This window comes from Nicotiana sylvestris, chromosome 12 (genome assembly GCF_000393655.2).
Source record: "Nicotiana sylvestris chromosome 12, ASM39365v2, whole genome shotgun sequence".
NCBI classification, from domain to species: Eukaryota; Viridiplantae; Streptophyta; class Magnoliopsida; order Solanales; family Solanaceae; genus Nicotiana; species Nicotiana sylvestris.
Genome location: NC_091068.1, coordinates 19,981,914 through 20,006,361, shown reverse-complemented (window position 1 = coordinate 20,006,361; position 24,448 = coordinate 19,981,914). Strand labels below are relative to the sequence as shown.

Genomic DNA, 24,448 nt, shown 5'->3' with positions numbered 1-24,448 from the left:
AAGAAATACACATGTTATTTAAACTTGACATATCTAAAATATTACTTATCAAAAATGAAAAGAAAAAGATATTGCTTGTAAGATTACTTGCATTATTGTGTTACTAGTATTTCAATAAAATTCTTGCTGATTTAGTGCATTTCACTGTTTAAGGTGGGTCGAACTCAATCTGACAATGGTAGAGTGGCATCAGTAGGTAAGCTCCTTGAAACTTATTAACCTGTATGGCCTCTTGATCTTCTTCCCATACCTGATCTCCCCTTGTTTTCATTTATTCCTCTAATTTTGATGCTGATAATGCAAGATGAATAGAGGGGAGCAAAACATTGAAAAGAAGCTGGTTAGATTTTTCTTTTGGTTCGGGGGTTGGGCCGCGGGGATGGGGCTTGAAGCTTCAACGTGGAGAAGTAAGTTAATCCGGATATCTTAATCAATTGTTATTCATGTTGAAGCACAGCTTAAGGTTACATTAATAGAATATATTAATTGGCTTAGCACTAGCTGAAACGGTCTCTGTGTGTAATCCTCTTGGCTCCCAAAGAACTCAATCTCTGAATTGGATCATTGGAATTATCATTTTTTTTTTTTGCGATCGTTTGCAATTCTCCTGGTTGAATGAATCATTATCAATTTTCTGAGAGTATTTCGAGACAGTCTATTATGTTCTTTATATTAGAGTAAATTAGTACCGAAGGTTTTCAACTGTTGGAACAGTTGCTATGTTGTAGCTCTTTGGCGATTGTGCTTGCATATATACTCAATATAATTAAGAAAGCCAATCATACAACAGGCGTGGTTTCATTCCATCCCCTTTCCATTCAAGAGTATCGTCTATCTTTGATATTGTTCACTTCTATATATTGGTCCAAGTCGTGTTGTTTCAAGTTTGGGGTTTCATTATATTGTCTGCTTTATTGATTGCTATTCCCGCTGAAAATGGTGTTCTTAATGAAGATCGTTCATAATTATTTTCTCTCTTTCGGAAATAGTACTGAGATTCACAATCAATATGGTGTTAGTAAAGGTATTATGCAGTGACAATACCAAGTACTTATCCACTCCCTTTGCCAGTCTTATGTTCTCTCAAGCAATCACTCATAGACTTCTTATGCATATACTCCTCAACAAAATGGAGTCTCCGAATGTAAAAATGGACATTGACACTACGCATACTTTACTTATACACCATCATATTCCTATTCTTTTTGGGCAGAATGCCATTCTTACTGCTTGTTATCTAATTAATAGAATGCTCTTTGCTGTATTGGATCCTCAAAGTCCATATTCCATTCTGTTTCCTGTTCAAAATCCACATCATCTACCACTGAGATGTTTGGATGTACTTATTTTGTTGATGATCACAGTCCTAGAAAAGACAAACTTCACCTTGAGATTCGATTAAGTGTGTCTTCCTAGAATACTCTTGTCTTCAGAAAGGTTTCAGATGCTATGATCAAACGATAAAGAGATTATATTAATAGACATAACCTTAGTTAATATGTCTCCCTGCTTTTCACCATTCACCAATCAGTGCGAACAAAAATCTAATCCTCAGGGTTTACCAGTTCCTTTTCTTCCAATACCACAAGTCAATCTTTTTCTTCTTTGAGTCTAACTTCCGATGTACTCATCCTCCTGTTAACACCAATGATAACTCTTCTCATGACACAGATACACACACAATTTGAGTTATCATCTCCCTATCATATTATACATTTGTGTATACCTTATCTATTGTTCCTATACCAAAAACTATTAGCAAAGCATTGAAATGTCAAAGGTGGAGAGATGTCATGATAGAGACTGCTTTTTACATTAATAACACTTGGAATTGGTTTAGTTACCGAATGGTTAAGTTTATGTTGGGTGTCGCTGCGTAAAGCGAGTCCTGCTAGCAAAATTGATTGGAAGAAGGCTCGCCTTGTTGTGAACAGGTGCACTTAGATTTATGATATTACAGTCGCACATTCTACTTATCTCCTTAGCAGCAATCTTTTGTTGGACGCTTCATTAGCCGGATATTGAGAATAAATGCACTGAGAGTTAGCCTACGAGGTATATGTGGAGCAACCACCAAGGTTTGTTGCTCAGAGAGAGTTGGGCTCGATATATCATCTAATACCATCACTTTAGGTCTACAACAATTTCCAAGACATTCCATTTTTGAGTTAGCAGAATTTAAGATAGGCATTGTTATCTCACTAAAAAGGTACACTTTGGATAGGGGGAGCCATGGGAAGATTGACCAATATCAAGGACTGGTTGGCAAAGTGAATTATCCCACCATCATACAATCAAATAATTCATTTGTAGTAAGTGTGGCATATAAGTTCCTCAAATTTCATCGTAGTGGTCATTGAGCCGTAGTAGTCCACATCCTTTAGATACATGAGAAGAGCTCCAGGACAAATAGTGTTATACGAAGAGAAGCTTCGGTCAGACATTGTTGGATATTGATGCTGATTGGGCAGGTTCTCAGTGAGATAGACGTTCTACTTCTAGATATTGTGTTATGATGGGTAGGAACCTAATCTCTTGGAAAAAGCAAAAACGAGATGTTATAGAACTAAAATATCGAGTTATGGCCTTTGCAACTTCTCCAAGAGTTAAGGCGTGTTAAAATCAAATAGATGAAAATGATATGTGACATTGAAGCTCCCCTTCACATTCCCTCAAATTCAATCTTCCATGAAATGACAAAGTATAAAGAGGTGGATTTTCATTTCTTAAGTAGAAGATTAAGTCTTGATGCGTTGATACTGATAAAGAAATGGACCTTGGGTTAACTCAACCAACCCTAGAAGCTAGCTCATGAGGTGAGGATTACCCAAGACGATATAAAGAGACCATACGACCCCTAAAGCACTGTTGTGGGACTCAACAACCCTCTCCCCGCGCACACCCAAAATTGGACATCTGGAGTGTGGACAATATAAGATGCGAGCCAAACATCGGACAAACAATAAATTGAGATGGGCCTGACTCTGATACCATGATAAACAAGTGGACCTTGGGCCTCACTCAAACACAAGCTAGCAAATGAGGTGATTAACCAAGACCATATAAAGACACCATCCCATCCCTAAAGCACCGATGTGGGACTCAACAGGTAGCAACTTCGTCGGATCCAACGGCCGCAAATGCTCTTATCAAATCTCTCCAAGGACCTTTGTTTGGACACTTTTGCAACAAGCTTGAAGCCTATGACACGTACACTCCAACTTGAGGTGTTGATTGTGGTAACTAATACAAAAGATATGCTAATGATTTATATTGATTTTGTTAAATATGGCAAGAATATGTACTATGTAAATATAGAAATAGTCCCATATCCCATTCCCCGTAATTAAGTAATTAGGAGATTTTGTAGGAATCCAATTATTCTCTATTATTTCTTTCCTTATTTGTAATCCTTGTAAAGGTCATTTAACCCTGAATAGCCTGAGGGAATAATCAATCATCATATTCCCCATCTCTTCTTTCTTAGTTAATACTGTAATCAGCCAGACTAGATTGTGATTCTCTAGAATCTATAACTTCCAAATTGTAAACCACATAAATAGTACATAAAATTCCAACCAAGGTTGAGGGAATAGTCTAGCTTTGGAGTTGAATTTTCTCTCATTCCTCTTATTTTGACCTTGCATCTAATCGAAGATAAAAGAGAAGTAGGATCTCTCCTGAGACACTCTGAGGATACACAACTATGTGTCCAGACAAAAAATCAAATTTTCTCACATTCAATGTCATGGGATGAACCATGTCCAACTGATGTTGTATTGTATTGGATAAAGTGCAAGATATGGTGTACCTTTAGAATTATTTATGCTATATAGGCAACTGCTGTTTGATGGTCCAAATGATTTGCTAGATTCTTTTTTTTTTTTTTTTGGTAAATAAAACTTTTATTACCAAGTAGAGAAATGTACAGATCAGTTGCCAAAGAAGGGGGAAAAAAAAGAAGCAAAACTGGCAGTCTGGTTAGTTGGACACAAGTCCCAATTCCTAGCAAAACTACTCATCCTCTATCATCATATACTTCTACTGCTAAGGATAAAAATCTAAAGTATTTAATTTTTTTCCAAGTTTGCTCTTCCCGCAGCCTCTACAGAACATCTTGTACCATGCTTCTAAGTATGACGTCCAGAGATCTCTGCTTGTGCTGGAAGATACACAAGTTTCTCTCTTGCCAAATATAGTAGACACAACCAGTCGATGACATTCTAAAGATATCAGCCGATGGGTTGTTACTTCTCATCTCCCTGCTTGCCCAGTCTATTTCATCCTGCCATATCATCACAGCTCTATGTATCCCTTGCCATTGTAGTAATCTGTACCATAGCTCCTTTAGGAATTCACATTCAAAAAACAGATGATTAAGACATTCTTGTTCTTTGTAGCAGAGTATACAAGTTTGGTCCACAATGATTCCCCATTTTGTCAATCTATCCTTTGTGCTTAGTCTTCTCTGTATTGCCAGGTTCAAAATAAACAACCATCTAGGAGTAGAACGGTTGTTACACATGAGCTTTTTCCAGGGTACTTTTACAAACTCACCTCTCATCTTCTGGTACATCTTTTTGGTAGAGGTCTTCAGTTGAGACATTTCAGTCATTCTCATTCCAGTTTCCTGTAAGTATTTTTTAGCTTTAAGAATCTTAGTCAGAATCCAAGAAGCTTGTTGTGGCTCCACTTCCCATAGTAAATGTGAACCCACCTCACCCATAACTTGTCTTTTTTGTACATAGATTCCATAAAAGCTTGCAGACTGCAGCTTTATTCCATGTCTCAATGTGTAATACATTGAAACCACCGGCTGTTCTAGGCCAAGATACTCTATCCCAGGCTAATGGGGCTTTCCTTCTCATCTCCACACCACCACCCCATAAGAAGTTCGTACGAGTTGGGAGTACAAAAATTTGAGACCAGTAGACTTGGATGGAGAATAAGACAGTTTTGATTAGCTGCAACCTCCCCGAGTAAGAAAGAAACTTGGAGGTCCTGGATATTATTCTCCCCGACATCTTGTCCACGAGGGGATAGTATTGCATCACAGGAAGTCTTTTAGAGTTTAAAGGCACCCCAAGGTACCTGATAGGTAGTTCCCCCTTTGTAAACCCCAAAATATTCAAAATATCACCTTGTACCACATTGTCAACGCTCCCAAAGAAAATAGCGCTCTTGTCAACATTAGCACTAGTCCAGAACAATTGGAGAAGTTTGAGAAGCAATTAAAGAGCAGTTGAATAGATATCAAGTCTCCTCTACAAAACAACAAAAGATCATCTGCAAAACCTAATTGAATTAGTTGCAATTTGCTAGATTCTTTTACATATAAAATGAAAATAGAGACAATTGGACGCTTTTTCACCACTTTCTTTGTAATAGTAACATGTGAAACTGCTACAAAATGCATTTTAGGTACGTCAACCACAAGGACGTGGGGGGTTTCCTCCCTATTTGGAAGCCGAGGATCATCAGTAGGGAATTCATCTAAGAGACATGCTGCTGAAGTGGTGCATGATATTGACCAGGCACCCCCTGCTATACAATTGAAAAATGTAAGTGCATACTAATCAAGTACATATCATAAAAGAGAGAAAGGACAGACATGGTGATGAAATATCTTATCTTTGTGATTCGCCATCTTACTTTCTCTTTTTAGCCACCATCAATCTTGAGGCCTGGAGAAACTGAAACAGAGTACCAAGTGGAGATTGTAGTGACGAAAATACTCATAACATCTTACTATGATATTGTGAGGAGGAATATACAGGATTTGGTTCCAAAAGCTATTATGCATTATCTGGTAACTTTTCCCCCTCTGTTTTAATGCTTTGGTCATATATTATGTAGCCAATATTAAGTATATATGTGCATGTTTTTTGTTGCGCTGTGTGTATAGCACTCTGCAAGCATTTGCCCTTTTGTTATCATTCACTACTGATTTTCTCCAGGTCAATCATGCTAAGAGGCATCTTCTTGGCACGTTCATAGAGAAATTGTACCGGTATGCTCATTGGGACAAGTGTTTCTCTTTCATGTTATTTGATTTTGGGATCTTATAAATCCCACAAAGATGGATTTGACATCCTTGTTAGACTTGTAACCTGTATGCTGCAGAATCTGAAAACATTGTCTTACCTGAATTAGGAGTACCTCCTCATAAGCAGACAACTCATTCTCAGCTTGTGCTTGTTTCTAATCCGATGGGTGGAGTTCCTATCACCTGAGTCGATTCTGCTTCTGGTTATTGTCTTAGGTTTCCGGCTTATTGTTTTGTTTGATTAATCAGTCCGAACAATCTTTCTTTTTTGGCGTTTCTTGTTAAGATTTTTGCATTTTTAGATTCCAACTATCATGATATTTGTATCTTTTAGAAAGAGTACTTGGTAGAATTGCAACATAATATGGAGAGCCGAACCAGTAATTTCATGAGCTGGAATTGCCAAACCTGGCTCAACCTTCACAAACGTTGTCTTGTTTGTATGTGGGGCTGTAGATCAACTCATAGTTATGACTTGTCCCTCTCCTTTTTTTTGGGTTGGGGCGTTTCTCTTAAGTGAATTATGGAGGGAAGTCTGTAAGCCATGGATCATGTAGAATTACCTTGTTTATGTGCTTACTTCGAGTTATGACCACTTCTGATCATTTCTCTGCCTCTCCTTGAGTCACCCACAGAGAGAACCTTTTTGAAGATTTGCTGCAAGAGCAGGACGAAGTTGTCACTAAGAGGAGGAGGACTGTAGAGATGTGTCATGCTCTGCAACAAGCTGTCGAGGTTAGTTATTTTGATAGTTACAAGACTAATCTTGCTGCTGTCTTAACTAGAAATCAGGGATCTTTGGGACCATAGGAATTGCAACAGCGACTTGTTTACCTTGAGAAAGACGTACAAACAGTGTGTTAAGATTGTTTTTTATGTGGTTTGTGTATATGTATGGTGCCAAGAAAATGCAGATTTTGGTGCAGGCCTACTGAGACCATGTTCCCAAGATCCTATTTCCATTCTGATTTCAGAATTCTACTCATGATATCAGTATTATATTAAATGTGTTCTGCCTGAAACTTCCTCTTATGTCTTGTTTCCAAGTATATTTGCTAAAGTACAAATAAAATCGTATTTGCTAAAGTACAAATAGAATCGTAAATCTGAAACTTTCATTTGCTTGTTTTTTTGTTTAGACACTCGATGAGTTTGTTGCTGATATTTCTACACAAAGGTCAAGTGATAGTATGAATGCATCGCCAAAATCTTCTTACCTTTCGTCAGACTTTTACTCGAATTCAAGATCTTAACATCTAGGTAATCTGAATCTTGTATAATACTCCAAGAGTTAATGTGTCATTGCCTCCATCTGTAGCCACTGCTTGTTCATTCGAGGACTTCAGTACCAAGCGAGAGTCCACATTTTTGCTGACATGTCACCTGATGGAACTATTGAAGCATCTATTAGATAGATAAACTTGTATAGTAGATCTGTTGTGAGTTACTTGTAGAGTAGTATCTGTTATGGAGACATTGTCGTTTTGCTCCAACGATTACAATCACAGTGTTTTCTTCTGATTTCTGCTCTTTGCTAGGTAGGTGGGTTATATACTTATATATGTAGCTTCCAAAGTTTACTGTTTCTTCCATCTTTTTCCTCTCATCAAGCTTGGCTAATCATAATTTTTATTGGGATGCTGTTTGTTGAAGTTCTATTTGAGAGATGTTAATGTTCACCTTATGGGTTTAGACTTTTAGGTTATTGAATGATATGTAATCCTTCTATCAGAAATTAAACGTCAGTATGTTTCGTTGGTTATATCCCTAAATAATTTTACTGATTACATTATATTATGTTAGTAATAGATTCTGTAATAAACTGCAGCTAGATTAATGGTCTAATTAATCACTCCAGACCTAAATTATCTGTCCTACTTTTTATTCTGTGATGTCCTATAATTTTGTTAACTTTTTCTAGATGAAAGCTCTTTAAACCTACTTTTTTTCTATTTGTCAAAATAATATTTTGGGATCTATTTTTATTTTAAAAAGTATTATTCTTTGAAAGGATAGGTTTATCTCTCTATTTTAGATCAACTTTTATGTAAATATGAAACATCTTATCCTATCTGTCCAAATGAAAATGCAGTTCTGTGATAGCTGGAAAAGATTCTTTCCATATATATCCAACTTTATTCTCTTATGCATTTACTATTTTAATTTTGTTTGAAGAGAGAATTACTAATGTAATAATCAGACTATGATTGTCATATCAAAACCAAATCATCACATTGACGTAACAAAAATTCCAAAAATAACTGTGACAAAAGCCTCACCGGATTTCTAAATTGACAAAAATATTGGCGTTTGTTTTAAAAGTTTTTAGCAATTCGGTAATTTTTGGGTGTCTTAAAGATTTGAAAATCTGAGTTTTGAGACCCTTTTTTATATTATTATTATTTTTAACCCCTCCCTAGTTATTTTATTATGCAAAAATAACTGAAATACACTTATTGAAAAGACTTCAAAATTGAGTCCGCAAATTCAACTTTTGACACTTCAAAACAAACGCTAACTTATATCCTTACAGCTATAATTGCAAGAGAAGAAAAGGTCACGCTCAAATTGCTAGACAAACAAGCTATAATGAAAGCAAAATTTGCACAAGCAAAAGCAAATATTTACTCCAAAGTGTAGATGAAAGAAAGATGATAAAACTTCTACGCAAAAATGAGTTTGAAGTTAAGTTACTTGTCAAATTAATTCAGTGAAAAATTAATCTACTAGAATTGAATAGAGAAATTTTCATAAAGTACTATGTTTTAATGGTAATTAGCTATCTATAGATACCATTTGCTATATTACGAATTGTAGATACGTTTTCTGTTGTTATAAGATGTATTAGATATATTTAAGACACTGTATTCATGAATATAGTAGCAAAAATAGGCGTGAATCAGGGAAGTCCAACTAATCAGTTGCTGTATTCGAGTGTATTCGACTGTATTCATGGCGTGAAACATGGGATTATAGCTGGACAACTTATTGTATTCGACTGTATTCACGGTGTAAAACAGGGGATTACACTGTTTTTAAACGGAAAATGAATCAATTAACATAATAAATTTCTAATATAACTCAACAAACTCAATTATAACACACAAATTTTGTATTTTCAGTTATAAAAAAAAAGATTCTAAACCGAAAAATACTCCAAAAACATAGCAATCTTCAGAAAAATTATATAATATATTTGATATACATAAATTATATTAATTAAAAAACATATGAATACATTCATGGCATATAGCGAGACAGTGAATACAATGAGATACATAGAATACAGCGGGATACATTGAAATACAATGAAAAAAAGATAGTGAATACAATGAAATACATGGAATACAACGAGTTACATTGAATTACAATGGAAAAAAGACAATGTACAATAAAATACATGAAAATACAGCGTGATACGTTGAAAAAACATTGAGATATATTAACAAAAAATCAAATTGATCAGCCCCAAACTCCGTCGTCTTTGTTCAAGAACAAACCCTAATTTCCGCCGAATCCGCCATCGAGCAAAAACCCTCAACTCTTTCGCCTTTCTCTCTCTTTCTCTTCACTGAATATCCCTGTAACTCATTAGAACAAATGAAAAGAATGAAAAAACCCTAGCACACAACTAGAAATCAGAGGCGCCGCACGATATAGACATAGTAATTCACGCAATTCACCGACACCACCAAAAACACATATGATTTTTCCTCATTACCACCATCGCCATTTTAACTCATAAATCCAATACAAACACTTTTACTTTTCCTGTACAAACACAAACTGACGTTCTTTAGTCAAAAAAGTCCTCGGATTAGTAAAAGGAAAAAAGGGTTCCGAGCGAACAAAGAGGGGTTTTGGTGCGGGGGGGGGGGGGAGATTAGATAGAGTAGACGATAAGGTTTTGCACAAAATTGAGGGGAAAAGTCAGAGAAGTCTTCGTGGTATACCAGGCAAAATCACCGTTTGTGACTAATGGTAGGTGATGTGGGTGAGAGGAATTTTGAGATTGAGCATCGTATTTTCAGGGAATGGGGGAAAAGAATGACATGTATCAAGTAGAGAGAGAAAGAAAATAGTGTAACTAAATAGGAAGTAACCAAAATTAGATATTTTGCTATAAACAATAAAAAGTATCTATAAAATATAATTTTTTGAAATGGTATTTATTTAAAATAAATAAGGTGTTAACCTTTGTTATAGGAAGTAAAAATTCCAATTGAATATCTTGTTGGATGATGTGCATGATACTTATTAGGGATTTTTACGTTCCTATGTCATATAGTAAACTATATTATCCTTCATGCTTAACTTTTAATATAATTACCTTTTATATACCTAATTACCATTTATATACATTTTAGGAGTTTTAATGGTATTAATTAGTCTTCTAATTTAACTCTACCGTATATTTCCACTCCCCCCAAGTTTCTCTCTCCACATCCCACCCCCTCACCCACGTATCAAACCACATCCCACGATTTCCTCTTCAATCACCCACTATTTCCTCTTCTAAAACCAGCGAAAATCTGTAACCCCTCCACCACTGACAACCATTAAAAAGCTTTGAAGCTTTGAATTCGAATTTGGATTTTCAAAAGACATTGTTTGTTTGGATTGGATGTTGTTGCAAACAATTGAGAATTCTCCCTACGTCTCTATCTATCTCTCAATCCCAAATTTCAGTAATATAAAGCAAAGGAAAAGAGAGCAGCAATTCCATCATTGACAGCCATTAAAAAGTTTTGAAGCTTTGAATTCGAATTTGGGTTTTCAAAAATCATTATTTGTTAGGAATGGGTGTTATTACAACTAATTGGGAATATGGTTTGGAGTTTATATCTCAATTTTGAGGGATTTTGGTGAAGATTAGACTTGGTTTTGGCTGGATTTCAGATTGAAAGAAGAAGAAGAAGAAGACATGACATACATTATATTGCAGAAATTGTAATAAAATTGTAAAAAAATTGTATTCTGTTATTATTTATTTTTCTTTTATTCATTTAACTATTGTATGAAAGTTGAACAACATTGTATAAAAATTATATTTAAGTTGTATGATATTGTAGTTGTATATAACTGAGTAGAAATAATGTACGAAAATTGTAGATAAGTTGTATAATATATAATTAATTGTATGAAATTTATTTTTCCTATGTATAAATCATATACAAAATATACAAAAGACATATTGTATAAAGTTTGTATTTAAGTTGTATGTTATTCTAGTTGTATTTAACCGGGTAGAAATAATGTGTGAAAGTTGTAGATAAATTGTATAATATATAATTAGTTGTATGAAATTTGTTTTTACTATGTATAAATTAGATACAAAATATACAAAAGACATATGTATAAAATTTATATAAAATTATATTTAAGTGGTATTATATTGTAGTTGTATATAACTGAGTAGAAATAATGTATGAAAATTGTAGATAAGTTGTACATATGTTGTATAATATATAATTAGTTGTATGAAATTTATTTTTACTATGTATAAATCAGATATAAAATATACAAAAGACATATTGTATAAAAATTATATTTAAGTGGTATGATATTGTAGTTGTATATACAACAACAACAACAACAACAACAACAACAACAACAACAACAACAACAACAACAACAACAACAACAACAACAACAACAACAACAACGACCCAGTATAATCCCACAAGTGGGGTCTGGGGAGGGTAATATGTACGCAGACCTTACCCCTACCCCGAAGGGTAGAGAGACTGTTTCCAGGAGACCCTCAGCTCAAAAAGGTAATAGGAGCCGCTATATTAGTACCATAAAAATGCATAATAAATAACAGCAATATAAGGGATATGAGATACAAAATACGAAATACGAAATATGAAATACGAAATAGATGGGTGGTATAGTAAAACTATCAGGTAAAGCCGTGCATCAAAAGACGACCAATGACATTCTTAGTCTAACTCCTAACTAGCTAGTTTCACTCTATTGTGCTGTAGAAATATTCACAACTTTCCCTTAACCTACAACCTTAATGCTCGACCTCCATAATTCCCTGTCAAGGGCCATGTCCTCAGTAATCCTAAGTCGCGCCATGTCCTGTCTGATCACCTCTCCCCAATACTTCTTAGGTCGCCCTCTACCTCTCCGCGTGCCCACTACAGCCAGTCGCTCACACCTCCTCACCGGTGCATCAGTGCTCCTCCTCTGAATGTGCCCGAACCATCTGAGTCTTACTTCCCGCATCTTGTCCTCCATGGGGGCCACGCCCACCTTCTCTCGAATATCTTCATTCCTAATCTTATCCATCCTTGTATGCCCGCACATCCACCTCAACATCCTCATCTCTGCTACTTTCATCTTCTGGATGTGTGAGTTCTTTACCGGCCAACATTCAGTTCCATATAACATGGCAGGCCTAACCACTGCTCTATAAAACTTACCTTTTAGTAACGGTGGCACTTTCTTGTCACACAAGACTCCCGACGCTAACCTCCACTTCATCCACCCCACCCCTATACGGTGTGTGACATCCTCGTCAATCTCCCCGATCCCCTGAATAACCGATCCAAGGTACTTGAAACTACCCCTCTTGGGAATGACTTGAGAGTCAAGCCTCACTTCAACTCCCGCTTCCGTCGGCTCAACTCCAAATTTGCACTCGAGGTATTCCGTCTTCGTCCTGCTCAACTTGAAACCTTTAGACTCAAGAGCATGTCTCCAAATCTCTAGCCTCTCGTTGACGCCGCCTCGTGTCTCGTCAATTAGAATAATGTCATCAGCAAATAGCATGCACCATGGCACCTCCCCTTGAATATGATGAGTCAGTGCATCCATCACCAGGGCAAATAGGAATGGACTGAGCGCAGACCCTTGGTGCAACCCCATAATAACTGGAAAGTGTTCAGAGTCGCCTCCTACTGTCCTAACCCGAGTCTTAGCTCCATCATACATGTCTTTAATCACCCTAATATAGTCAACCGGAACCCCTTTATCCTCTAAGCAACTCCATAAGACCTCCCTAGGGACCCTATCGTACGCTTTCTCCAGATCAATAAACACCATGTGGAGATCCTTCTTTCTATCCCTATACTGTTCCACCATCCTCCTAATAAGGTGGATAGCTTCTGTGGTAGATCGCCCCGGCATGAACCTGAACTGGTTGTCTGAAATAGACACCGTCCTTCGCACTCTCATTTCTACTACTCTCTCCCAAACTTTCATGGTATGACTCAGTAATTTGATGCCCCTATAGTTGTTACAGCTCTGTACATCACCTTTGTTCTTATACAACGGGACCATTGTACTCCACCTCCACTCTTCAGGCATCCTATTAGTCTTGAATATAACACTAAATAATGCAGTAAGCCATTCCAAGCCTGCTCTACCCACACACCTCCACAGTTCAACCGGAATTTCGTCTGGCCTGGTAGCTCTGCCCCTTCTCATCTTATGCATTGCCTCCATGACTTGTAGTTGTATATAATTGGATAGAAATAATTTGTGAAAATCGTAGATAAAGGAAAATTGGGATGGGATATACACAATACGAGGTTAAAAATCAACACTAATTTTGAAAGAAAAATTTTGCGAATATCTGGTAATGATTATGTGGTCTAACTCTTACATTTCTTCATGCGGTGTTTGTTTTAAAATATTTTTAAAAAGATTGTGGAATCATTTTCTAATTTTTTTTTTTTTTGTGAAAAAACTGTTTTTGCAAAAGAATATTTGTTTTTTTTTTTGAAAAAATCTTCTTCAAATATCTGAAGATATTTTTGTTCCTTTTCTTGTCTGACCCAACAGAACGAACTCTTTAAACTTATTTGTACACTAAAGAATAATTGCTACACTGAAGAATAAATAACGACTAAATTTCATAGGTTTATTTTGATTTGGTAACTTATACACCTAATGAATTTAATAGTGATTACCGTATATTAAGGTGGAAGAAACATAAGGAAAGAGAAGAGGAGGAAAAAAAGGAAAAAAGGTGTAACTAAATCCCTTAATGGAATGTATATATTTCGTAAACAAAATTTGTATATGTAGGGTAATTTACTAAACATAAACATTTAGGGTAATATAATTTACTATATGGCATAGGAATATAAAAATCCCTACTTAAGTGATTAATTAACAGGCCTAGATTAAGAAAACCATCTTCAATTGAAAGAAAATTTTATAGCTGACACTCGACTAAAATTTTTGAAGCGCTTTTTCTCTTCTATTTTAGTTTTAATTTGTAATACGATGAAAAATTAAAGTGCACACTGTAGTTTTTGGGTGTATGTTTTGTAAATATTGCACGGGGCGACCAAACCCATTTAACTTATACCCTATTTTTAAAAAAGTTTTAACTTGTACCTATTTTTTAAACAACTTTAGCCCCTGTCTCCTCCTCCTTCTCCTCCTTCGTCTTCTTCTTCTTCTTCTTCTTCTTCTTCTTCTTCTTCTTCTTCTTCTTCTTCTTCTTCTTCTTCTTCTTCTTCTTCTTCTTCTTCTTCTATTGGTGCTGCTATTGGTGCTGCTATGAAACTTCAGTTCATGGGATGATTGTCATAAGTATATTTATCAGATTCTTAAAAATAAATTATAAATAATTACGTAAGTTAGTAGACAATAATTTGTGAATATTTTCACGTAATTATGTTCTTTTCACGTTTATTATTTCCAAAATTTATGATTTAGATATTGTTGGCAATCTGATTATTTTATAGTAGTAATATACTATGAAAGAATAAGGTAAGTATTATCAAGTATGTAAGAATTTTTTTTAAAAAATTTCAGCTTATATAGTGTTGAAATTTTTATAAATGAACTAAATAACTTCAGCATCTTCTGTTGAAGTTTTTGAAAAAGCTTTATGACAAAATTAATGAATCCAGGACAAAAAACTTCAACTTATTTAGTGCTGAAGTTTTTACAAATAAACTAAATAATTTCAGCATCTTCTACTGAAGTTTTTGAAAAGCTTATCCGAGACAAAAAAAACTTCAGCTTATTTAGTGCTGAAGTTTTTATAAATGAACTAAATAACTTTAGCATTTTCTGATGAAATTTTTGAAAAAGCTTAATGACAAAACTAATGAATCTAGGACAAAAAAACTTCAGCTTATTTAGTGCAATTACGAACAAAAACTTCAGCAAATAGAGAACAAAACTTCAGCTACTATGCTTAAAAATTTCAGCAAATAGAGAACAAAATTTCAGCTATTATGCTTAAGTTCAGCACTTACAAACAAAACTTCAGCACACTTGCTACTTCAGGCCCGTCTACTAGAATGCTGAAGTTTTGCGTGATTGTCTTTGCTACTTCAGCCCCATATGCTGAAGTTACACGAAAAAGTGAGTACGCTTGCAATTTTTTTTGCAAAGCGAGCACAAGTTAAAACGTGACCCAAAAAGTAGGTATAGATGCAAATACCCCATATGTTTTTTGTTTATATTCCCGTGCATTTTAAGAGAAAAAATGTCAGAAGAGTCCTTTTTCTAAGGCCAAAATATTTCTGAAAGATCTAATCCAATAGCGATTTCACAGTAAGCATAAAAATGGAGTCACAACTAATATTTAAATTACGAGCACTGTATGTTCCTTTCAAGAAATTCTATTATTATTATTTTCTTCAATTATTAATACTCTTTTTAAATAAATTAAATGTTCTGGAAAAAGTGCATTCAAAGAAAATACTTGTTTGCCGTTGTAAACAATTAAAACCAAGGGAGAGGTAATTTCTTTCCATCCATCTAAGTGGTGGGTAAAACTATTCAATACCTATATCGGTAAAAGATAACAAAAATTCGATAAAATACTTGTTGGTTGTTGTTGTTGTCAAGGTTTGTTCAAGCTGACTTGGGTATCGGCCACCACATGAACTGCCAACCATGCTGCCCATAATTAGCGTCCCCTCCCCTTAATCATGCCAATGCAGGGTCTTAATGGTGGGCCAAGAGTGGTTAGTTGGAAATAAAGAATGAAAATACTAACATACACTTCAGAGATAATACTTAGGGTGTGTCTGGTACGTATGAAAATATTTTTCTGGAATTTTTGTTTTTGAAAAATTAGTGATTTTTTTATTTATTTTATGTTGTTTGGTTAGATAATATAAAATATTTTTTGAAAATATATAACTTAGACAAACATTATGAAGACGAAATGGATAAGAACGGAGGAGGGTGGTAGGTCGGGGTCTATGGGGCTGGGGTGATAGCGGCGAGCTAAGGTAGGGATGAGGTGAGGCGGGAGGTGGGGATGGTGGGTGTAGCGAACGTGGGGTTGGGGGTTGGGGTGGGCAACGGGGAGGTGGGTTGGGTAGGGATAGAGGGGTGAAGACGTTAAGGATGGGGTGAAGATTGAAAATGAGCTTTCGAAAATGTTTTCCTCTTTTGGTAGGGAAGTCATTTTCCTTGAATTGGAAGAAAATGAGTTCACGAGGAAAAATATTTATCAAACATTTAAGCCAACTAAATATGAAAAAATTCCTTCGTACCTAAAAGAAGAATATTGATATGAGTTGACAGTCACCTTTCGGTGTCGGAAATTAAATTTTGATTTTCAAAAACAAAAAAACAAATTTTGTCTTTATAAAAAAAAGAGTATAAACTACCTGAAACAAAAATAATCGTCCCCACGAGTGCCAGCCCATATTTATCAAATCATAGTCCAACGAAATACAACCAAAAAACAGCGACGTTCTTCTAAAAAGAGCAAATAATTTGAATTACAGCAATTATTAAAATAAAGAAAAAACATTCATAACCAAGCCAATGAATATACAAAAATAAAAAACAAAGATTTCATAGACAAATTATCGTTTTCTTATCTACATGTATTCTTCCAAAATCCAAATAATTGAACAAAATAGATGAATAAAAGTTGGTAAAAGCATTGATTCAGATTCCTCCCACTTTAGGATAACGACAGTTCATTTCAAAAAGATATTCTCTACAATTGGATTCCACAAGATGCTTTCTTTAATTTTTCAAGAGATCAATATTTTTACCTAGCAGTTTCATTCACAAAAATCATATCTACGGTTTTGGAAATTTTATACATTTTCGTGGCTACCGAATATAAATAGTTTTAAATATTTTTGCAGCTACCAAATGTATATAGTTTCAGCTAGGGGTGTACATAGGTCGGGTTGGTTCGGATTTTACAATTACCAAATCAAACCAATTGTGTCGGATTATTAAATATAAAGACCAAACCAAACCAATAAAACTCGGGGTTTCTCGGGTTTTTGGGTTATTCGGACTTTTTCATATTTTTTTCTGGTAAAATCTTCGTAGAACAAAACATATAAATTGTGCTCAAAATATTTCTTTAATCCTAGTAAGATACAACTATATAAAGTATTTTCCAAGAAAATTATTACAAAATATGAGATGTGTCATGGTATTATCCTAAAATATTCAACAATAAAGACAATAAAATTATGTAATATAAGTATTGATAATTAAAAAGCCATAATAAAAATAAACATAATCTAAAAGTACCAAGTCATGCTAAAATAAGTAGACTAATAAGGAAGTATTAGTTACATGACTAAACGCTAAAGAAAAAATAAAAATAGGTTATGCATTTTTATCTAAATTATTGCAAAACAAAAAATAGATATTCAATACATTCTCGTTCGTAGCATTGAATTAAATGTCTTTTGTTAGCATTAGTATTGATTTGATTTTTGTTTGGGCTTTTGTTAGCATTATTCAATTTACTAATGTTAATGGCTATAAAACTTATTGGAACATTCAATAGTTCTAAGTCCAACCTTGAAATAATACCTTAAAAGATAAAATTATGAAATTTTTTAAGAAATATTTATAAATTACATCACAATAAGTATATTTATATATTAAATATATTTAAAATTTCTATATATGTAATGTCAGGTTGGTTTGGTTTCGGTTTGACTTTCTTTAGTTAAAACCAAACCAAACCAATTATGGTCGGGTTTTTTTTCCCAACACCAAACTAAATCAAACCAAACTATAATCATTTTTTTTTTCTCGATTTGACTCGGATTATCGGGTTGGTGCGATTTGTCAGTTTTCTTTGTACACCCCTAATTTCAGCTACGGACAAAAAGTGATCTTTGCCCTTAAAATTAATTAATGCAGGCAAATTACTCCAAGTCCATGGCCTTTTTGGTAAGTGCATTATGGTATCCTTAATGTATATTGAAAAGTGAAATGTATCTAAAATAATCTAAGTCGTAGTTGTTTGTAGGGAAGGACAGGCTTAAATGGAGCGAGGCCGGGTAAGGCCTAAGCGACACAGAGCCAGTTTACGCACACCTCTATAATATGTTTCTTTTTATAGTAGTAATATCTCGATTATTTCATCAAGTACGTACTTAATGTCTCACAAATACAAATGTCGATTAATACTGCTCACTGAACACATGTTAATATGTTTTATCCTAGAGCTCAATAGTTAGTTGTAGAAATGACACCAAGTAGCCACTCTAAAAAGCTGCTATTTAGGAATTATTCATTACGTCCTGAATTTCAGTTTTTCAGTTTAATTTTTATATCTTGAATTGTCCTGAAGATAGGATTTCTAATTTAAAATTTCAAGACAAAATAAGTATTGGTTAATCTCTAAATAGCATCCCTGAGAATAGCTATATATGCACTTGCCCTTCAATAGTTCCTTTGCCAATTTTAGTTGTGATAAACAATAACAATAACAATAATATATCCAGTGTATTCTCACAAGTGGACTCTGATCAATTGCGATAAAGTGGAGAAACAAAAATGTTGGTACAAGTCAATTTCATAAGAGACTAAAAATCTGTGATTAAAATTCATAGATTCACTTGAAATGCTCCTTGAACTAGTTATAACAATTTTCCAGTTCTTGAATTAATTAAGCATTTACAGAAACTAATAGTCAAAGCAATATTTAGACAAATATTGAGCTTCAGAATTTATAAATACTAGAATATGTCTAAATCGCCACTTAAGATTCTTTCTTCCTTGTTAGCTATATTGAAAAATGAAAATTCGAAAGTGTGTAAATAATTCTTTTGGTGAGAAATTTTAATGAAGGAAACATAAAGAACAAAAGAACAACAAAAAGAATCCAAATTCACGAATTTGGATATTTTCTCCTTCTTTCCTATTTGTCAGTTCACATGCCTTCTTTTACCGAGAATATGATACAATACATAAGATCTTTCTATCCTTAATTAGATTTTTTTAATTTTAAGCTTAAAAATAAAAAAATTCATGGAGAGCAGTACTTCTCTGATAATTTGATACAAATCTGAACTATAACCTATATATATATATATATATATATATATATATATATATATATATATATATATATTTGGTAATTATGAATTTTCATTACCAGAAAAATATTTAAAAATTGTTTCAAAACCTCTGAAATTGGACATCAACCCCAACTTCAGTATACTTCATTTTCTTCTAAGCATACAAAGATAAAAGCTATACATTATGCTGTATCCTCTAATCCCTCTAGCTAGGGTAGTAATCTAGCTGCTTCAACACTTGCGCCAACTTCTTCCTCATTCTCCCTTTGCAGTGTATGTCTTGAATAATCTGCCTCACTATAACAGTTGTTGGCCTTATTTTTTGTTGGAAAATTTTGCTATTCCTATCTAACCACACATAGTACACACTACCTGCTAGGGCCATGCGATATATTTCTGCTTGGGCACTATTGCCAGATACATTTTTTTGAGCCTATTCAACTTCTTCCTTCCATCCCATAGCTTGTCTCTGAATTCCCTGTCAGTCGAGTATTTGTTGCCATATTTGAGAAGTGGCCGAACATTTAAAGAGCAGATGCTGAATATCTTCTTCCTCACTGTCACATAGTGCACATGTTGTGTCATACCCCATATTCCATTTCTTCAATCTCATCTTAGTGTAGAGTCTATCCTGTAGTGCAAGATACAATATGAACAACCATTTAGGATAACCCTGGTTATTACAGATCAATTTCCTCCATTGCACTTTAGGATGTTTGTCTCTCATCTTGTTATACACTGTCTTGATAGCATATTTCTCACCTTTTAGGAACTCCTCTATAGTTACCCCTGCTTCCTCCAAGTACTGCTTAGCTTTTAAGATTTTCTGTATTAACCATGATGCTTGTGGAGCATAGCTTTCCCATACTTGAGCCCCTTTTATATAGTAACTATGCACCCATTGAACCCACAACCTATCTTTCTTCTTACATAAGTTCCAGAAATGTTTAAGAATATCAACTTTATTCCATGTGTATATATCAACTACGTTGAGACCCCCTGTTGATTTTGGTAAGCAAATTTTATCCCATGCTATTAGAGCCTTCTTTGAGCATTCATTATTCCCATTCCATAAGAATCTTCTACATATTTGTTCAATCTTTTGCATCACTTTCTTTGGTAATATGAAAATTGCGACCAAAATTGCTGAATAGCTATAAGCACACTTCTAATCAACTGCAATCTCCCTGCATAAGATAGCATCTTTGCTGTCCATGAAGTCAGTCTCCCCACCATCCTTTCCAGAAGTGGCTGGCATTGTCCAATAATTAGCCTTTTTGAACTCAATGACACTCCCAAGTATCTGAAAGGTAGAGTTCCCACAGAGAAACCTAGGTCCTTTATAATTTGATCTTGAATCTGTTCTGGTACCCCCTCCAAAATACACATCATTCTTCCCTTGATTTGCAATTAATCCAGAAGCCATAAAGAATTGCTGGAATTGTTTATATAATAGCTGAGTAGATACCACATCCCCTCTATAAAACAACAACAAATCATCTGCAAACCCTAGTGTATTATGTCCAGTTTATCACATCTAGGATGATAGTTGAAATCTGAATTTTTTGCCAAAGTCTTTAATGATCTGCTAAGGTATTCCATGGCAATCACAAACAGGCAAGGTGACAAAGGGTCACCCTGCCTTACTCCTCTCTTAGCAGAAAATTGGACACTTGGTTTACCATTTATAATAATAGAGTATGATACTGCTGATATACACACCATGATCCATTTCACAAATATATCTGGAAAGTTAAGTGCATGTAAAACTTGCTCTAAAAACACTCATTCAATAGAGTCATAGGCTTTTTGCATGTCAATTTTGATCATGCATCTTAGTGACACCCCTTTCCTCCTATATCCTTTCACTAGCTCATGACTGAGGATTATATTATCTGTTATAAGTCTGCCAAGAACAAATGCAGCTTGACTCTTATCAATGATGCTATCCATGACTCCCTGTAGTCTACTGGTAATCATTTTGGAGATGATCTTATATAATGTAGAGCAACAAGAAATAGGTCTATATTGTTTCACTGATGTAGGGGTTTTAATCTTAGGCACCAGTGTTATAGATGTACAGTTTATCGGTTGATAAAGTTTCTGAGTATCAAAGAACTCCAAAACAACTTCAGTTACCTCTTCTCCAATCGTGACCCATGTTTTCTTGAAGAATAGTGAATTGAATCCATCTATCCCTGGAGCTTTGTTATCATCTATCCCCTAAAGTGCTTGCCAAACTTCTTCTCTATTAAATGGCTGGATAAGCTGCATTTGTTGCTTCCTTGAAAGCACAGGTCCCCTCCTCATATCATTTAAATTTACAGCAGACAATATAGGATTTGCAGCCCCAAATAATCCCTAATAGAAGTTTAGTATCTTCTCTTTTATTCCTTTCTCTGTTTGGACAATATCCCCTACTGCATTTGTAAGTGCTTTGATCTGGTTCTGAGCTCTCCTGTTCTTTATGCTGACAAAAAAGTAAGCTGAGTTAGAGTCTCCTAGATTACGCCATTGGACTCTAGACTTCTATTTATAAATGCTTTCCTTTACTACATCCCATTTCTCCAGCTGTAATCTTAGCTCTTTTTCCACTTCAAAATAGTGGGAATTCTGATTAGGAGTTCTCAGCTGTTGTTGTATTATTTGAAGCTCATTCCTGATGCCTTTAATTTTGTCAGCAATCCCAGAATACTCCTTTGCATTTACGCCCTTCATTGCTTGTTTCATATGCTTCAGCCAGACTTTTTTCATGTATACTGCATTGGTATTTATCTGCCAATTATCAGCTACTATCTTCCTAAAGTTAGGATCATCAGCCAAGCAATTCATAAATCTGAATGGTCTAGTTGTTGCCTTCTGTTGTCTTCCCAATTCAATATATAAGGGCGGGTGATCAGAAAAATATGGGTCTAGAACATGAACTTGAATAAGAGGCATCTTGTTCATCCACTCTCCATTTACTAGTGCCCTGTCAATTTTGCTAAAAACATAACTGTTTGTCCATGTAAATGACTTCCATATTGCCTTTAGTTCAGTCATACCAACATTTTCTACAAATTCTCTAAAATCCCTTACTCATGGTCTTGCACCACAGTTCCATGTACCATGTCCTCTACATCAAGAATAGCATTGAAGTCTCACATTACTAGTCATGGTTCTTGTTGTCTGCTTTCTATCTCTCGAAGTTTCCTCCATAATTCCTTTCTATCCTGCACTGTATTGAGGCCATATACAGTAGTAAAGTGATAGGTTATTGCATTTGCAGCACATTTGATTTCATCTTGTATGTATTGACTATGTACATTGATTTCCTTCACTATAGCAACTTTTGGATCCCATAATAGCAATATTCTCCCCTTATTATTCAAAGAAGTGTTTGAGATCCTTTCCCATGTATGTACTATTTTGTTTATCACTTGCCCCTCTTTACATTCCTTTACTCTATGTTCAATAATAGCTATGACATTAACTTTATTCACCTTGATAAACTCCCTTAACTCCTTTTGCTTATACACCTTGTTCACCCCCTCACATTCCAAGTGATAACTTTCATCTTAGTAATGGAGGGAAATGGTCTTGACTACCTGCATCCCCTTGGCTACTCTGTCGCCTTTCATACTGTTTGTCTTGTTGTATTACTATGACTTGGCCTTCATCAGCGCACCTTGCTAATGAGCGAAAGCCATTAGTTGTATCTACCTCTCTATCTGTGTTACCCCCATTTTTGGCCATTTTGTTAGCTGATTTTGTTTTCACCATTGTCCATCCTTCTGCTTGTGGTACTGTTTCATTAGCCTACCCCTTGTTCTCATCATCTTTTCCACCATTTGCTTGCCCATTTGTTTTCTGTACTTGTTCATTCTTTTTGTCACTTATCTTCACTTGATCAGTTTTCTTCCAGATTTGCATAGGCTTTACCTGTTTTCCTCTTTGACCTTGTACTGGCTGTTTCTGCACATTTGTACTCTTGCAATTGTGACCTATTTGTAGACATGATGCACAATACTCAGGCTCCCAATCATATTGCACTTCCTGTTCAAATACCCCTTCCTTAGGGGCCTGTACAACAATACTCTTAGGAAGTGGTTTAGTAATATCCATTTCAATAAAGACCCCTGCAAATGATATGCGTGCAATATTGGTGGTGCACTCATCTGCATATATAGGGGTACCTAAACCACTACTAATTTTACTTAGTGACTTCATACCCCAGCAGCTTAGAGGAAGTTTAGGAAACTTCACCCAAATTGGTATGGTTTTAAGCACTTCATTTTGAAAATTAAAGTCTGTCGACCATTCCTTCATTATCACAAGTCTATTGTTGATTGTATTTGGGCTTGATAGCAGCACCTTCTCTCTGTCTTATATGCTTTTGAATCAGATGACAAAATAATCATCATTATAGTAATAAACTTGAGGCTTCTCTACAAATTTTCACTATGTTACTAAAAATCTCTCCACTGCTCCTATCGATGGTGAGTCTCCAATAACATACAGGATTATAGCCATTTTTCATTTTTCACTCTCCTCTTCTATATCCTCCTGCTCCAATTTTACAATTGTCTTCCTTTCCTAGATGCTTGGTGGAATATATCTCAGATTCATGCCTTTTGAAGCCATCTTACTTCCTGTAACTACACTTGCCGAGGTTTGCGTATTTCCAGTCTTCATTGGCAAACTTCCATTTCTTACTCCCTTTTGAGTATCTTCCTTCTCCTTGTTGTTAGATTCATTATTGCCAGAACCACTACTCTGAGTTTGCACATCATTTTTAACCCAGAGGTACCTCCTGCATGGCAGTTAGTACCGTCACCATTGTTAGTCTTCCTGCATGTGCTTGATTCATCCATATCCTCAATTGATTTCCCCTTCCCAGCTATAGGCGTGACCTCCAGTTCCTGTTTGCTCAATTGATTTTCCTTATCCATTGTTGTTTGCTTTGCAGTAGATCCATGGAGATTTCCTCCACCTGGTGATTTTCCACTTCCTCTGTTTCCATCTTCAGTTCCTCAAGCAGTTTGGGATCTGTAATCAGTACCTTATTCACCCGCTTCCGTGGTCCTCCTCGCCCTCCCATTCCGGTAAGCAGCGCACGTTAGTAGATTCACCTAATAGAGCG

General features: G+C 35.1%; 3 protein-coding genes across 10 annotated transcripts in view; 1 reads left to right on the top strand and 2 right to left on the bottom strand.

The window, feature by feature from the left end:
* The window catches only part of LOC104219828 (dynamin-related protein 3A-like), a 43,892-nt gene extending 36,194 nt beyond the window's left edge, over positions 1-7,698 (top strand). For 3 of the 8 annotated variants that reach the window (XR_011404283.1, XR_011404284.1, XR_011404285.1), the window contains exon 17: positions 154-202. Coding sequence is in view for 3 of the 8 variants with exons in the window: in XM_009770565.2 (XP_009768867.1) it covers positions 154-196; positions 5,422-5,561; positions 5,666-5,809; positions 5,958-6,010; positions 6,682-6,781; positions 7,186-7,299 (594 nt within the window). In the remaining 5 variants the exon portion in view is untranslated. Of the gene's footprint in view, positions 1-153; positions 203-304; positions 408-5,421; positions 5,562-5,665; positions 5,810-5,957; positions 6,011-6,681; positions 6,782-7,185 lie in introns of those variants that run through there. The other 5 variants (XM_009770565.2, XM_009770570.2, XM_070165043.1 and 2 more) reach the window with 4 other exon arrangements.
* Positions 7,699-14,421: 6,723 nt separating this feature from the next.
* On the bottom strand, positions 14,422-20,434 carry LOC138882765 (uncharacterized). The gene is made up of 2 exons (XM_070163396.1): positions 19,914-20,434; positions 14,422-14,575 (listed from the first exon to the last, which is right to left on the bottom strand). Exons 1-2 carry the CDS (start codon positions 20,432-20,434, stop codon positions 14,422-14,424), a joined length of 675 nt encoding a protein of 224 aa, XP_070019497.1.
* A 677-nt stretch (positions 20,435-21,111) lies between these two features.
* Positions 21,112-22,368, bottom strand: LOC138882764 (uncharacterized). The gene is made up of 3 exons (XM_070163395.1): positions 21,883-22,368; positions 21,659-21,796; positions 21,112-21,549 (listed from the first exon to the last, which is right to left on the bottom strand). The coding sequence occupies exons 1-3, from the start codon at positions 22,366-22,368 to the stop codon at positions 21,112-21,114; spliced, it is 1,062 nt and encodes a 353-aa protein (XP_070019496.1).
* Positions 22,369-24,448: the final 2,080 nt, after the last annotated feature.

Excerpts from the sequence above, each read along its gene's own strand:
- LOC138882764 (XM_070163395.1), bottom strand. The coding sequence starts at position 22,368 with ATGACTGAACTAAAGGCAATATGGAAGTCATTTACATGGACAAACAGT. Across the intron at positions 21,797-21,882 it reads TACAGCTGGAGAAATGGGAT|CATAAAGAACAGGAGAGCTC; the intron begins GTAGTAAAGGAA and ends CTTTTTTGTCAG. Across the intron at positions 21,550-21,658 it reads GGGGCTGCAAATCCTATATT|GGGATAGATGATAACAAAGC; the intron begins GTCTGCTGTAAA and ends CAAGCACTTTAG.
- LOC138882765 (XM_070163396.1), bottom strand. The coding sequence starts at position 20,434 with ATGCAAAAGATTGAACAAATATGTAGAAGATTCTTATGGAATGGGAAT. Across the intron at positions 14,576-19,913 it reads TTGAAGAAATGGAATATGGG|TTTCATAGCAGCACCAATAG; the intron begins GTATGACACAAC and ends CATGAACTGAAG.